General features: G+C 43.8%; 1 protein-coding gene across 13 annotated transcripts in view; it reads left to right on the top strand.

Annotated features, from left to right (window-relative positions):
- EML1 (EMAP like 1) overlaps positions 1-13,686 on the top strand; it is a 202,843-nt gene that overhangs the window by 171,647 nt on the left and 17,510 nt on the right. For all 13 annotated transcript variants that reach the window (XM_017528138.2, XM_017528141.2, XM_017528143.2 and 10 more), the window contains 7 exons: positions 304-438; positions 1,575-1,674; positions 2,794-2,948; positions 6,176-6,301; positions 6,574-6,705; positions 9,544-9,611; positions 12,500-12,588. In XM_017528138.2, coding sequence (XP_017383627.1) covers positions 304-438; positions 1,575-1,674; positions 2,794-2,948; positions 6,176-6,301; positions 6,574-6,705; positions 9,544-9,611; positions 12,500-12,588 — 805 coding nt within the window. The remainder of the gene's footprint in view (positions 1-303; positions 439-1,574; positions 1,675-2,793; positions 2,949-6,175; positions 6,302-6,573; positions 6,706-9,543; positions 9,612-12,499; positions 12,589-13,686) is intronic.

The raw sequence follows: 13,686 nt of genomic DNA, 5'->3' as shown, positions 1-13,686 counted from the left end.
CATGCCTGCTCCATGCCTGACCCTGGAGAGGCCCTGGCATAGACAGAGGACTCACGTGTGCTCCTTGTCCTCAAGGGCTCATTGTCCAGTGGGAGAGACAGACTAGGAGGAGGCATTAGGGCCCACACCAGCATCGACTTGATGTTTCTAGCCAGATGGATTCAATGGGGGAAGTAGTCAAGAGGCATCCTGCTTGGCTTGAATTTGTTATTTATTTGTGACTCAGATTTGACTTATTTTCCTACGTGCCTCTTATGCATCTTAAGAGATGTGAGGCATCTGAGTCCCCTGTTTTTCCTATAGTGCTCTAATGAAGCTGTGTTCGCTGCGGATTTCCACCCCACGGACACCAACATCATAGTCACCTGTGGAAAGTCACATCTCTACTTTTGGACACTAGAAGGAAGCTCCCTGAATAAGAAGCAAGGATTATTCGAGGTGAAGTTAAATTATGCTTTTTGCTTTGTCTTTCTCCGAGTGGTATATGCAGTTGGCTAGAGGTGTCTGTCTGGGGGCTGTGGTAATCAACACGATCCCTCGGGATCTCTCACATAGTTGGGGAGCGCATTGAATCTGGTGGATGACACTGGTAATGAAGTGAAGAAAAGGACAGAGCATGCCTGGGGAGAGGGCAGGGAAAGAATGCAGACCCAGGGAGCACCGAGCCTCCCACAGTGGTGGTGGCGCTGGCTGCAGAGAGCATCAGATGATGAAGGCGTCGGAAGGCGGGCAACCTGGCTCGGTAAAGGACAACAGAGACTCCCTGTGCCTTTTGTGTGGACGTTGCGGGGCTGCAAGAGCACCAGGGAACAGCACCTCTTCCCAGGGGTCCATCTGTGCCACCACCCTGAGGCTCGTTTCAAGGACACCTTTATTCTGGTGCTCAGGCCCTGCCCTTTAGGCTGACAACATAGCCCACCCTTCTCCCCGGCCAGTACCCTCCTCCGCTTGAGCTGTCTGCAGCTTTATGATTCCCCAGCCACTTGGAGTTGCTAGAAATCGCTTTGTCTTAGAGCAGTTAATCTCGCAGCAGAAGTTATGTAATAGTAAATGGAAATGCAAGGTGTGCAGGGTAGTTACAGAAGCTGATACTCTCCAGCTTGAGACCACTGTGAATCTAGATGTTATTAGTACAAATGAAAGGTTGTCTGGAATATATATATAGGTTGCATGGATAAAATATACATATAATTATATACATAAAAGATATGTATATAATACATGTATATAAGGTTTTTTAAGCCCAAGATATTATGATGGAATTAAATAGATTGATTAGGAAATCTACTGACAGATTATAATTAATATATGTATAGAAATATATAAATACGTATCTAGTTGTAATGCTGATATAATTATATAATTAATTGTATATATATATATGTGTATTTATATATTTATATACATATAATTATATCTATAATTACATATATTTATATAGGTTTTATGGATTATATATTATATATATTACTAATTTTTAATATATATTAAAATTATATATTATACATATTACTAACCTATATATTATATATATAATTTTATATCTATAATTTTTTTTTAACTATATTCCACAGAAACAAGAAAAGCCAAAGTTTGTCCTCTGTGTGACTTTCTCTGAAAACGGTGACACCATTACTGGAGATTCAAGTGGCAACATCTTAGTTTGGGGAAAAGGTAACAAGTGATTTTTCCCAAAGCCAGTGGTTTGCGGTATGTTGTGAGTAAGAGCTCAGCATGAGTGCTTTAAGAATTGTCTGTTAATACAATGTATAGGAGTAGGATTAACTTTCAGGTTGCAGAGACATACATATACACATGTACACGTGTAACTTGAAACCAGAAAACTAGAACAGAGGAAAGGTGTAGAATAGTGAGAGTTACTGACCTTATAGCATTCTGAAGGGCTCCTTAAGCCCAGGATATTATGATGGAATTGAATAGGTTGATTAGGAAATCTACTGACAGATTATAATGATGAAATTAATATATAATCTACTGACAGATTATAGTGATGAAATTAATGACTGCTTATAGGTCTATAAAATATTTAAATAACTATTCTGATTTGTATAGCATTTGGCAGACATTTATTGAAAGCTAATTATGTGCTAGACACTGTGAACATACCACTGAGTCAGACCCAAATCCCCTGCTGTCCGTGAGCAAACAGTTTACTAAGGGAGATTCATCACTCAGAAAGCATGTGTCCATTTAAGGCCAGTGAGCGTTTATGAGCACTTATGCAGGGACAGGGAAAAGGGGAAAATCCACCATCCCTGTCGTCAAGGATCTTAGAGTTTGAGTAGTTGGGGCTGAAGGTGGAGACGGACCCGTAAATGCAATTTCAGAAGCATATGGTAACATTCCCTGTATCCCTGCTGCTCTTGGCACTAGGTGTCGTATCCACAGTTCATTTAATCCTTAGATCGATCTTGCAGGGTGAGCAGCAGCCCCATTCCACCAAGAGGGAACTGAGTACAGAGTAACTAAGACACTTGTCCAGAGAAACAGCTCACTAGAGAGCTGGGATCTAAACTCACAGCCCACTTTCTCAGCCGCATGGTGCTTCAACCATACAATGCAGTGTTTGCATATTTTCCTTCATTCTAAAGTAACACCTTTCCTGCTTGTCTGGTGCTCTGTGAATGTCTAGAAATTGGATCTTCATAGATTCATATTGCCATGATGTGCTCACTGACAATATTGCCTTTAAAAACCAAAGTCAGGTGAGATTAGAAAATGGGCAGGCAGCCTTTTGACAATGTGCTAATGATGGTTTATTGGTGTGTTTAGGCACGAATCGAATAAGCTATGCGGTTCAAGGGGCCCACGAGGGTGGCATTTTTGCACTTTGTATGTTAAGAGATGGCACACTGGTGTCCGGAGGCGGGAAAGACCGAAAGCTCATTTCTTGGAGCGGAAACTATCAAAGACTTCGTAAAACTGAGGTAAGTCAGCAAGGCTACTGCTGAAATTTGTTTTTAACCTTAAACTATTATTCTCTTTTTATTAGTTTCAAATCTGTAGCTTACAGTTTTGAAAGCTGTACATTATATGGAAGCAGTGTGTTAAAATCCTGGAGGCAGGTTAAATACAGCTAATAAAATAGAATTCGTTTTATACAACTTGAGATTGTAACACACTTTATATTTAAAATATTTTTATTCTCAATTTTCCAAGGGACTATTAACCACATTTTGTATATTATAAAAATCTATCTTCTCTTTTAACTTTTTCTTTTTCTTTTTTTTTTGAGAACAGGGTCTAGCTCTGTCACCCAGACTGAGTGTAGTAGTGCGATCACAGCTCAGTACAACCTCTGCCTCCTGGGCTCAAGCGACCCTCCCACCTCAGCCTCCCAAGGAGCTGGCGCACACACCACCACGCCTGGCTAATTTTTGTACTTTTTGTAGAGATGGGGTTTCGCCATGTTGCCCAGGCTGGTCTGGAACTCCTGAGCTCAAGAGATCCTCCCACCTCAGCTTCCCAAAGTGCTGGATTACAGGTGTGAGCCACCAAGCTTAACTTTTTTTTTTTTTTTTGAGGCAGAGCCTCACTCTGTCACCCACGCTAGAGTGCAGTGGCACAATCTCAGCTCAGTCCAACCTCTGCCTCCCAGGTTCAAGCAATTCTCCTGCCTCAGCCTCCTGAGTAGCTGGGACTGCAGGCGCCTGCCACCATGCCCGGCTAATTTTTGTATTTTTAGTAGAGATGGGGTTTCACCATGTTGGCCAGGATGGTCTCGATCTCTTGACCTCGTGATCTCCCTACTTCAGCCTCCTAAAGTTCTGGGATTACAGATGTGAGCCACTGTGCCCAGCCACCTCCTTTAACTTTTCATTTCTATCGTTATTTTGGAGACATTATTGCATTGAGTGAACTAATATTTGTTGAGTATCTACTTTGTACACGGCACTCAACATGCTCCCTAGGGCTGTGATTCATTTTGCTACCCAGGGTACCTCCCCATCACCTACTTAGCAGCCCTACATTCCTGGCACCAGAGGCAAGACAGTTAATATTACTTCTTCCCACTCAGTGAATTTTCTCCCCTAGGTTTCAGGAAATCATGAGCAGACACTGCAAAATTGGCCTCATTCTGAAGGGTGATTTTTTTTTTTTTTTTTTGAGACAGAGTCTCATTCTGTCACCCAAGCTGAAGTGCAGTGGCACAATCTCGGCTCATTGCAGTCTCCACCTCCCAGGTTCAGGCGATTCTCCTGCCTTGTCCTCTTCAGTAGCTGGGACTACAGGCATGTGCCACCACACCCAGCTGATTTTTTTGTATTTTTAGTAGAGACTGGGTTTCACCGTGTTAGCCAGGATGGTCTCGATCTCCTCACCTCTTGATCCACCCACCTCATCCTCCCAAAGTACTGGGATTACAGGCGTGAGCCACCGTACATGGCCAAGGTGATGCTTTTCATCCCTAGCTTCGAATGGACAGATTGTAGGACTTTGAACCCAGATACACACAAAACACTTATATTTTACATCAGAGAACAACATGGCACTATCCTCTGGCAGTGTGAAAATTTGGTTCTGTTGATTATTTCCCTTAATAAAGGAAGTTCTTCATCTGAGGTTTGGAAATCACTTCCCCTTGCATGAAGATTCTGTTGTGAGAACATTTTTAATAATAAGATTTGACCAGCATTGAAAAAAAAAAAAAGATTTGACCAGCATTTGGTTGAACAGATTGTGAATTGCTAGAGTCATAGACATGCCTATATCATATTATAACTGCAAAGAAAGCTCCAAAGCCCCATCTAATTTCATAAAAGTGATTCACTATTTGTTAGTATCTGATACCTCCTCATTAGCGTGGGCCATCATCAACTTGTCTCAAATCTGTGCTAACAAGCCACACTGGAGAGTGTGAGTGAGGGGAGGCTGCTGCTTACCCTGGAACGGGAGAGCCTAACGGCAGCCCCCAGGGTCAAGCTGTGGTGTTTGTTGTTTTATAGTGCAAGGACTTTGCTTCTTCATCATGGCAGATTGTTCTTAATGGGTGTGTTGTGCAATTCTATCTCTTAACATAAATTATTCCATATATCTATGTTGATTTTTAAACTGAACAGAGTGACATTGCCAAAGAATTTACCATTTTAAGTTGTATTATGGCAGTGTTATATTATTCTTTTTTTTTTTTCTTTGAGACAGTCTGGCCCTGTCACCCAGGCTGGAGTGCAGTGGTGTGATGCAGTGGTGTCATCTGCAGCCTCCACCTCCTAGGCTCAAGTGATTCTCCCACCTCATCCTCCTGAGTAGCTAGGACTACAGGCATGCACCACCATGCCCCGCTTCTTTTTTTTTTTTTTTTTTTTGTATTTTTTTAGAAATGGGGTCTTGCTATGTTACCCAGGCTAGTCTGGACCACCCAGGCTCATGCAATTCACCTGCCTCAGCCCCCCAAAGTGCTGGGATTACAGGTGTGAGCCACCACGCCTGGCCTATATTATTCTTTACTTTCCAAATTGTATCTACTACTGCTATCAGAAGTTGTAAAAAGTAAAGAGAAAACTAACGTGTAGAATTCCTTATTTTTAAATTTTGTCTAGGAAAATGCTTTTTCTGAACAACCTTACTCTTGCTGATGCTTCTAAGATATATAAAATGTTTGTAGTTTAAAAGTAAGGCTTAGGGTTTTGATCACTCACTCAATAGTTGGCTGTGGTATCCTTGTTTTTTGAGATGGAGTTTCGATCTTGTCGCCCAGGCTGGAGTGCAGTGGCGCAATCTCGGCCCACTGCAACCTCCGCCTCCTGGGTTCAAGTGATTCTCCTGCCTCAGCCTCCTGAGTAGCTGGGATTACAGCTGCCCACCACCATGCCTGCCTAATTTTTGTATTTTTAGTAGAGATGGGGTTTCATCATGTTGGCCAGGCTGGTCTCCAACTCCTGACCTCAGGTGATCCACCCACCTCAGCCTCCCAATGTGCTGGGATTACAGGTGTGAGCCACCGCGCCCACTGGCTGTGGTATCTATCTATCTGAAACTCTTCATATATATGTATATATGCATATACAACATATATATTTGAATGTACATTATATGCATATACATAGATATATATAAAATTGTTATAGAGACTATCATTATGATAAATGAATGAATGAGCTAACAATTGAATGAAATGGTATATCTTTTCTTTTCATATGACTTTTCAATGCAGATTCCAGAACAGTTTGGTCCAATACGGACAGTGGCCGAGGGCAAAGGCGATGTGATCTTGATTGGCACAACTCGAAACTTTGTCCTGCAGGGCACTCTGTCAGGGGACTTTACACCCATTACTCAGGTACGATCCCACTCAGCAGGCCCAGCAAACACTCTCACTTTGCATTATCTCAGACTCTAATCAAGCATTACGAAGAAGTGCTCATTACTGTGTTTTATGCTACGATAATTTTCTCCACCTCAGAGTTTCAGTTGCTGCCCTAAGATGGGAGGAGAGAAAATGTTGGGAGCAGTTATGAAGTCAGCATGAAGCCACAGTTCACCATCCCTTACAGCTCCTGAGTGCGGACTGCAGTAGCTCAGAGAGCTTCTGTTTGTCTTGGTTTTTTGTAGGGTCACACTGATGAGCTCTGGGGACTGGCCATCCATGCCTCAAAACCTCAGTTCTTGACCTGCGGGCATGACAAGCATGCCACTCTCTGGGACGCTGTGGGTCACCGTCCTGTCTGGGACAAAATAATAGAGGTAAACATGTACATTACGTTTCCATTGTTCTTACAGAAGTTCATCTGAAACATGTTCATTTATTTTTTTTGCATGAAATCAACAGCGATATAAAACTGTCCCAAAGCAAATGTCATCTAATTTACCTATTTAGAATTGCCTTAACATTGCAATTGCATTTAACATTGCATTTAACAGTGTTACTTTCACCATTGCCTCAAGTGGTCTCAGCCATGTAAGTTTGAAGTTTACTGTTGAAATTTTCTGAAAACAAGTTGTTCTTTTCAAGTTCATTGTCAGATTTTCTGAGTACAGTCTCTCTCACCCACCTTAAGAACTGGGAAGTACTTGTTATGAGCCTGCGTTCTGTTTACTGGGTACCCTTTGGGAATTTACAAGCTGTACTAAACACATGATTGAATATATCTCTACATTTTGACTTTGATGGTAAAGTAAACTTTTTGTTTGAAAGTCTTTGTGAACTTTGCAAAAGAAACTCTGATGACCTGTGAGAGTGTTGAAATACCCTTTCCCCACATGTATTTCTTGAGCACTGACTGTGCGTGCCAAGCACGGTGCGTGTATTTTCCTTAATCCTTGTAGCAGCTCTGCAGGTCGAAGAGGTTTTTTTTAACTTTGATTTTATTGATTAGGAAGTTGAGGCATAGAGAAGTTAAAATAACTTGCCACGGTCACTAAGTTAGTGAGTGACGGAGCCAGTGTTAGGACCTAGCTCAGTCTGACTCCTAAACTCTTGTTCTTTCCACTGCATTGCACTGCAGTGAACCAAAAGCTCATTCTCTGTTGCCTGTGCCCTCATGATCTGTGCAAACCCATTGCACAGAGGAAATAGCCCCTCTGTAAACCAAACACATCATCCTTTCATCCCCCACAGAGTCATTGGCATGTCCCAGGTGCTAGGTCGAAGTTTCGGCTCTCCTTCCCATCATTTTCACAGAAGGGGTGCGAGGGCCAGCTGAGTTACGAGGTGGAAGGGCCCAAGGGGCAGGCACTGCCACTCAGCAGGTATGGGCCAGAATGGCAGGCAGGAGCTAAAGGAAACAGTGTTCTGTGTTCTACCTGTGCCCTGGTGGTCCAGGAGGGCTGAAGGCAACGACAGCTCCTTTACCAGCCTGTTAATCACTTAGCCTAACATAAGGGTCAGAGCTCTAAACTGGAAGCCCGAGAACTGCAATGAAGTCTTAGCTCCTCTGCCTACTGGCTTCCGACATCTGTAACTCAGTGTCCACATCTCAAAATGGTTACGAGGCCCAGATGAATGACGTAGACAGAAGTGCTTTATAAATGGTAAAGCTTCAAGTGAACACGATTTCTGTTTGTATGTTAGTGGCAGCTCTGAGCTTAATTACAGCTGCTACTGTAGAAAGAATGCATTGAAATAATGGAATCGTGTATCAAGTTTCCTTCTCTTGGTTTTTTTAGATTATCCAGTAGTATCTCAGTGCCTCCTTTTTCAGCCCCATTGCTACTTTTTTTCTGATATTCTTTAATCTCTTCCCGTTTCATCCTAAACACTCCTGCCAGGTGCCCTTCTATCTAAAACACACATTCAATCATGTCACTCTTTTTATTGACAGGACAAGAACCATTCAAAGTGTTCTTATTTCCTAGTGATCAAATCCTTACCTTGGTGGTGACATCACTAGTGTCATACACTCTGTGCTGTAAGCCCACTGACCTACCTGCCATTTCTCAAATGTGCCCAGAGCTGTGTTGTTTCCGTCACTTTAATTATATTGTTGCCCGCTTCACCGTGGTCCAAAAAACTACTGGAGTGGCCACATCCCACCTTCACCAGAGATAATTCTTCCCCTCCTGGGAGGCCCAGGTCCAGTCATTGGCACCACAAAGCCTTGGCCCAGCTTCCCAGGGTAACCTCCTCTCTCCCTCCCCTGTGATTGCACAGCACCTTGATTTGTATCTCCTTCATGGATCATTCCATCTTGTATCCGAGTTAGTGATGACCGTGTGTGCATGTTCCACTGGATCAAAACCTAGAACATGCCTTGCACATCTTGTGATCCTTCCAGGCCTCTGTAGTGTTTTGCACCCAGTGGGCACTCACCCAGTCTTCGTGTAATGGAGTCGGGTGCCACGGTTGTCTTTCCAGACCAATCAAGCACACTATTCGATGAGCTTACCATTCAGCACAGGGAGTCAACTGAAGGGGTGGGGTTCTACAAACTGTGGCTTTGCAGAAGAGCATTTACCTGTCTTTCATCAGATTACTATAGATATGAAAGGATTTAACACAAAAAGGGAAAAACCCTAAAAGGACAGAAATTTAGGTTAGGCTCAGTGGCTTACACCTATAATCCCAGCACTTTGGGAGGCAGAGCCAGGAGGATCACTTGAGTCCCGGAGTTCAAGACCAGCCTGGGCAGCATAGCGAGACTCCATCTCTACAGAATAAAAAACAAAAAAATTAGCCAGGTGTGGCGGCACACGTCTGTAGTCCCAGCTGCTTCAGAGGCTGAGCCAGGCGTGTCATTTGTCCTTGGGAGGTCAAGGCTACAATGAGCCATGATCATGCCATTGCACTCCAGCCTGGGCGATAAGTGAGATCCTGCCTCAAAAAAAGGATTGGGTGGGGTAGAAATTTAGCATTATTGAAACATGGCATTTATTCAAGTAGGAAAACATTTTTCTCTAGAGAGAGAAAAGAGACTTTTCAAATAGAGCCACATAGCCCTAAGGAATTAGAACTCCGTGTGTGTGTGTGTGTGTGTGTGTCTGTCTGTCTGTCTGTCTGTGTGTGTGTGTGTGTGTGTGTGTGTGTGTGTTATGCTATAGTGTTGTATCTGTTCATCAATTTACACTTCCTTTAAAATGTTTTAGGATCCAGCTCAGTCTTCTGGTTTTCATCCTTCAGGGTCTGTGGTTGCAGTCGGAACACTCACTGGGAGGTAGGTCCATGCCAGCATGGCTTGTGCTTGCAAAGCCTGTGGAAGGGAGGCTTGTTGTTTCTACTTCCCCAGGAACAGGCCCCCATTCAGCTCTTGGCTGCATGTTCGCAGCTTCTAATGACTTACCAAGAATTAAGTTGAAAGCGAAACTTGAAACAGTGGCCCATTACATTTTGAGCCTTGGGGAAATCTGAGGAAAGCTCTAGACCCTCCCTCCTGGAAAAGGACCTCCACAAGACACACACACATTTTTTTTTCTTTAGACAGTATCTCACCCTGTCACCCAGACTAGAGTGCAGCGGCACAGTCACAGCTCACTAGAGCCTCCAGGACCCAAGTGATCCTCCCACCACAGCCTCCTAAGTAGCTGGGACTATAGGCATGCATCGCCATGCTCAACTAATATTTTATTTTTTGTAGAGACACACGTCTCGCTGTGTTCCCCAAGCAGTTCTTGAACCCCTAGACTCAAGCAGTCCTTCCACCTTGGTCTCCCAAAGTGCTAAGATCACAGGCATGAGCCACCACACCCAGCCACACACACATTTTGCCTGTAATTTCAGAGGATTTATGGAGCTTCCCAATCCCTGATCTTGAGACTGTGGAAGGAGCCTTGACTTTGGAATGAAGCAAGAAAATATTTCAAAGTTCTGAGCATTTAGAAATGCTTTTTCTATTCCTGGCTACAGTGGCTCACACCTGTAATCCCAGACCTTGAGAGGGCTAGTCAGGAAGATTGCTTGAGGCTAGGAGTTCAAGACCAGCCTGGGCAACATAGCAAGACCCTATCTCTATAAAAAATTTAAAATTGAGCTTGGTAATACAGGTATGGTGGTCCAGACCTGTATTAGCTACTCAGGAGGCTAAGGCAGGAGGATCTCTTAAGATCAGGAGTTCAAGGCTGCCTTGGACTATGATTGCACCACTGTACCCTCGCCTAGGCCACAGACCAAGACCCCATCTCTAAAAAAATTAAAAATAGAAAATAAATGCTTTTTCTATCTGCCCTTTCAAAATTGTAGGAACTACCCAGACCCTGAGCCTCTTATTCCAATATACCTATTCACCTGGCACCTCCTATGCACTGGATAGTGGGTCTGCGTTTTTGGCTCAGCTTTGCCGCATAGCAGCAGTGTGGCTTTGAACCAGTTATATAAACTCTCCGAATTTGTTTCTTTTTCTGTAAATTATTATATTCCCTGCCTGGCTGTGTCACACTGAGGATGAAAGGAGACAACGCAGAGAGCACCTGCCAAGGCTGCCTGGCAGGCATTGCAGTGGCTGTCATAGGTTTCGATTGAACCTTTATGCTGCTCATGGTCCTGTATGCATTTACTGTGGTTTCAGTCAAATATTTTTCCTCCCACCCTTCCTCTCTAAAAAGCACAGCACTTAGATTCTGTTACTATGACTGCAGAGCCTGTATGGATGAAGAAAGGGGAGCAAGAGAGCTCTTTGTAGGCCATGGACAGCAATATCTTAATGTTGGTCTCCATGTAACCAACAGAATTCTTCATGCAAACATTTGCGTAGAGAAACACACACACACACACACACACACACACACACACACACACACACGCTCCCATTTTACTCTCTTTGAGACAGCTGAAGCTTCTAACTCATCAGCAGGCTCCCACCTTCTGATGACTGACCTCCCAACAGGCTGACAGATGCCGCCATGCCTACTGTGCGTGTAGAACATGGTGACAGTGCTCAGAATCAGTGTCCCAGGGTGGTGGATATGGCTTGTGTCACCTAATCCAGCCCCTCATCTATGCTTCTTGCCATTCAGGTCCTAGGTTGGACTTAGTTCCCAATGCTGTTGATTTAACAGGATACTTTAAAGCCATGTTCCAATTGGCCCCAGCCTCTATTAAGGTTAAATAGCACATTAAATGTAAATGGTTGTTGAGGGTGTAAGAAATTGGCACTGAGAAGCAAAGTCCACATTTCAGGGGGACAGGACATCTGACATTGCATGGTTAGGGGGTCTCCTGTGGAAGACAAGGGACACGCACTCTGCATCAGTGGACATACTGATGGGTTGTCCTCATGCAGGTTAGAAACTGCAGGAGGAGGGACCCTGCATTCCATTTATCCTTAAAAACACCAGGGGCTCACCAGCACCCCCTGAGAATATAACAGGCAGGAGAGCTCAGTCATTCTGATGTTAACAAACATTTAGTGTGGACTGTGTGCTTATCAGAGGATACAAAGCACTTCATGTCCATTATCATTTGACTTTAATATTGAGTCTGCAAAATAGACCTGGACTGTCCTCCGCAGCTCACCACTGAGGAAATGGCCCAGCCAGGTGAAATCAGACCAGTCCTCCACTCCGGTTTCTTCCATTTGCTCTGTGCATTCCTCCACCCTGTTGGTTGCAGGCTGGCATCCCCATAGGGTCTGTACTCTCGGCCTGCCTCTGCCTGCAGTACCATTGGGACACCACCCCGGAGTTTTCCCAGCCCCATCCTCGTGCATGCTCCTGCTTCACCCTGGAAACCTGGGTGAGCTCTTGCAGGCGGTCCTTCACTGCTTCCTCTGACCATACGCCCTGGTACTAGGTATTGGCATCTTCTCTGCCCACAGCTTTCTCTCCTTCTATGTATAAATGACAAAGCACAAACACAGAGAAACTGTGCCATAGTGTTGATAACAGCATAGTTTTGAATGGGAACCAATGTGCCATTCCTTTCATTAGAAAAATGCTTCTATATAGGAAATTTTCTTTAAATAAAAACTGGGAACAAGCTTTCTTATTAAGCAAATTTCATATCTTTATTAAGCTTTTATGATTAATAATTCTTAGTCCTCCTACTGTTGTAATAATCTTCATTTTCTCACTAAACGACTTACTGTGCTTTTTCTCATGTTGACAACAGGTGGTTTGTGTTTGACACAGAAACAAAAGACTTGGTCACCGTTCACACAGATGGAAACGAACAGCTCTCAGTAATGCGTTACTCACCAGGTTAGACTCCAAACCATTCACTGCTTTTTTTTAATCAACTTTTATTTTATGTCATGGGGTACATGTGCAGATTGTGCAGGCTTGTTACACAGGTAAACATGTGCCATGGTGGTCTAATGCACAGATCAACCCATCACCCAGGTATTAAGCCCAGCACCCATTAGCTGTTGTTCCTGATGCTCTCCCTCCCCCTCAACCCTGTCCGGCAGGCCCCAGTGTGTGCTGTTCCCCACCCAGTGTGTCTGTGTTCTCATCATTCAGCCCCCACTTCCAAGTGAGCACATGCAGTGTTTGGTTTTCTGTTCCTGAATTAGTTTGCTGAGGATTATAGCTTCCAGCTCCATCCATGTCCCTGCAAAGGGCATGGTCTTGTTCCTTTTTATGGCTGCATAGTATTCCATGGTGTATATCTACCACATGTTCTTTATCCAGTCTACTATTGATGAGCATTTGGGTTGACTCCATGTCTTTGCTATTGTATTCACTACTTTAAAATCCCAACAGAATTGAGATTCTGTGTCAGTGTCTTTAAAGAAAAAATTTCACAAGCCTCTCAGAGTGAAATGTAAATTAGATATGCACGTAATTGCGGCATTTAGGGTTCTTTTCCCTCCTTTGGGTCACAATGCTTGTGTTATGGAAAATTTCAAACATAGAAAAAATTAAACAGAACAGAATCATGAACCCATGTACTCATCAGCCAGCTTCAGTCGTGATCAGCCCTCAGCCAGTTTCCTCCATCTGTAGTCCCACCCACCGCCCCACCTTCCATATTTTGAAGCAGTTCCCAGACATCTCATCATTTCATCTGTTAATATCCCAAAAAGATGAAGATGCACTTTTTTTTTTTTTTTTTTTTTGAGGCAGAGTCTTGCTCTGTTGCCCAGGCTAGAGTGCAGTGGCAAAATCTTGGCTCACCGCAAATTCCGCCTCCCAGTTTCAAGCAATTCTCTTGCCTCAGCCTCCCAAGTAGCTGGGATTATAGGTCCACACCACCATGCCCAGCTAATTTTTGTATTTTTAGTACAGATAGGGTTTCACCATCTTGGCCAAGCTGGTCTCGAACTCCTGACCTCGTGATCCACCCGCCTTGGCCTC

This window comes from Cebus imitator, unplaced genomic scaffold (assembly GCF_001604975.1).
Source record: "Cebus imitator isolate Cc_AM_T3 unplaced genomic scaffold, Cebus_imitator-1.0 Scaffold52, whole genome shotgun sequence".
In the NCBI taxonomy this organism is placed as follows: domain Eukaryota; kingdom Metazoa; phylum Chordata; class Mammalia; order Primates; family Cebidae; genus Cebus; species Cebus imitator.
This window is presented reverse-complemented; position numbering and strand designations above follow the sequence as displayed.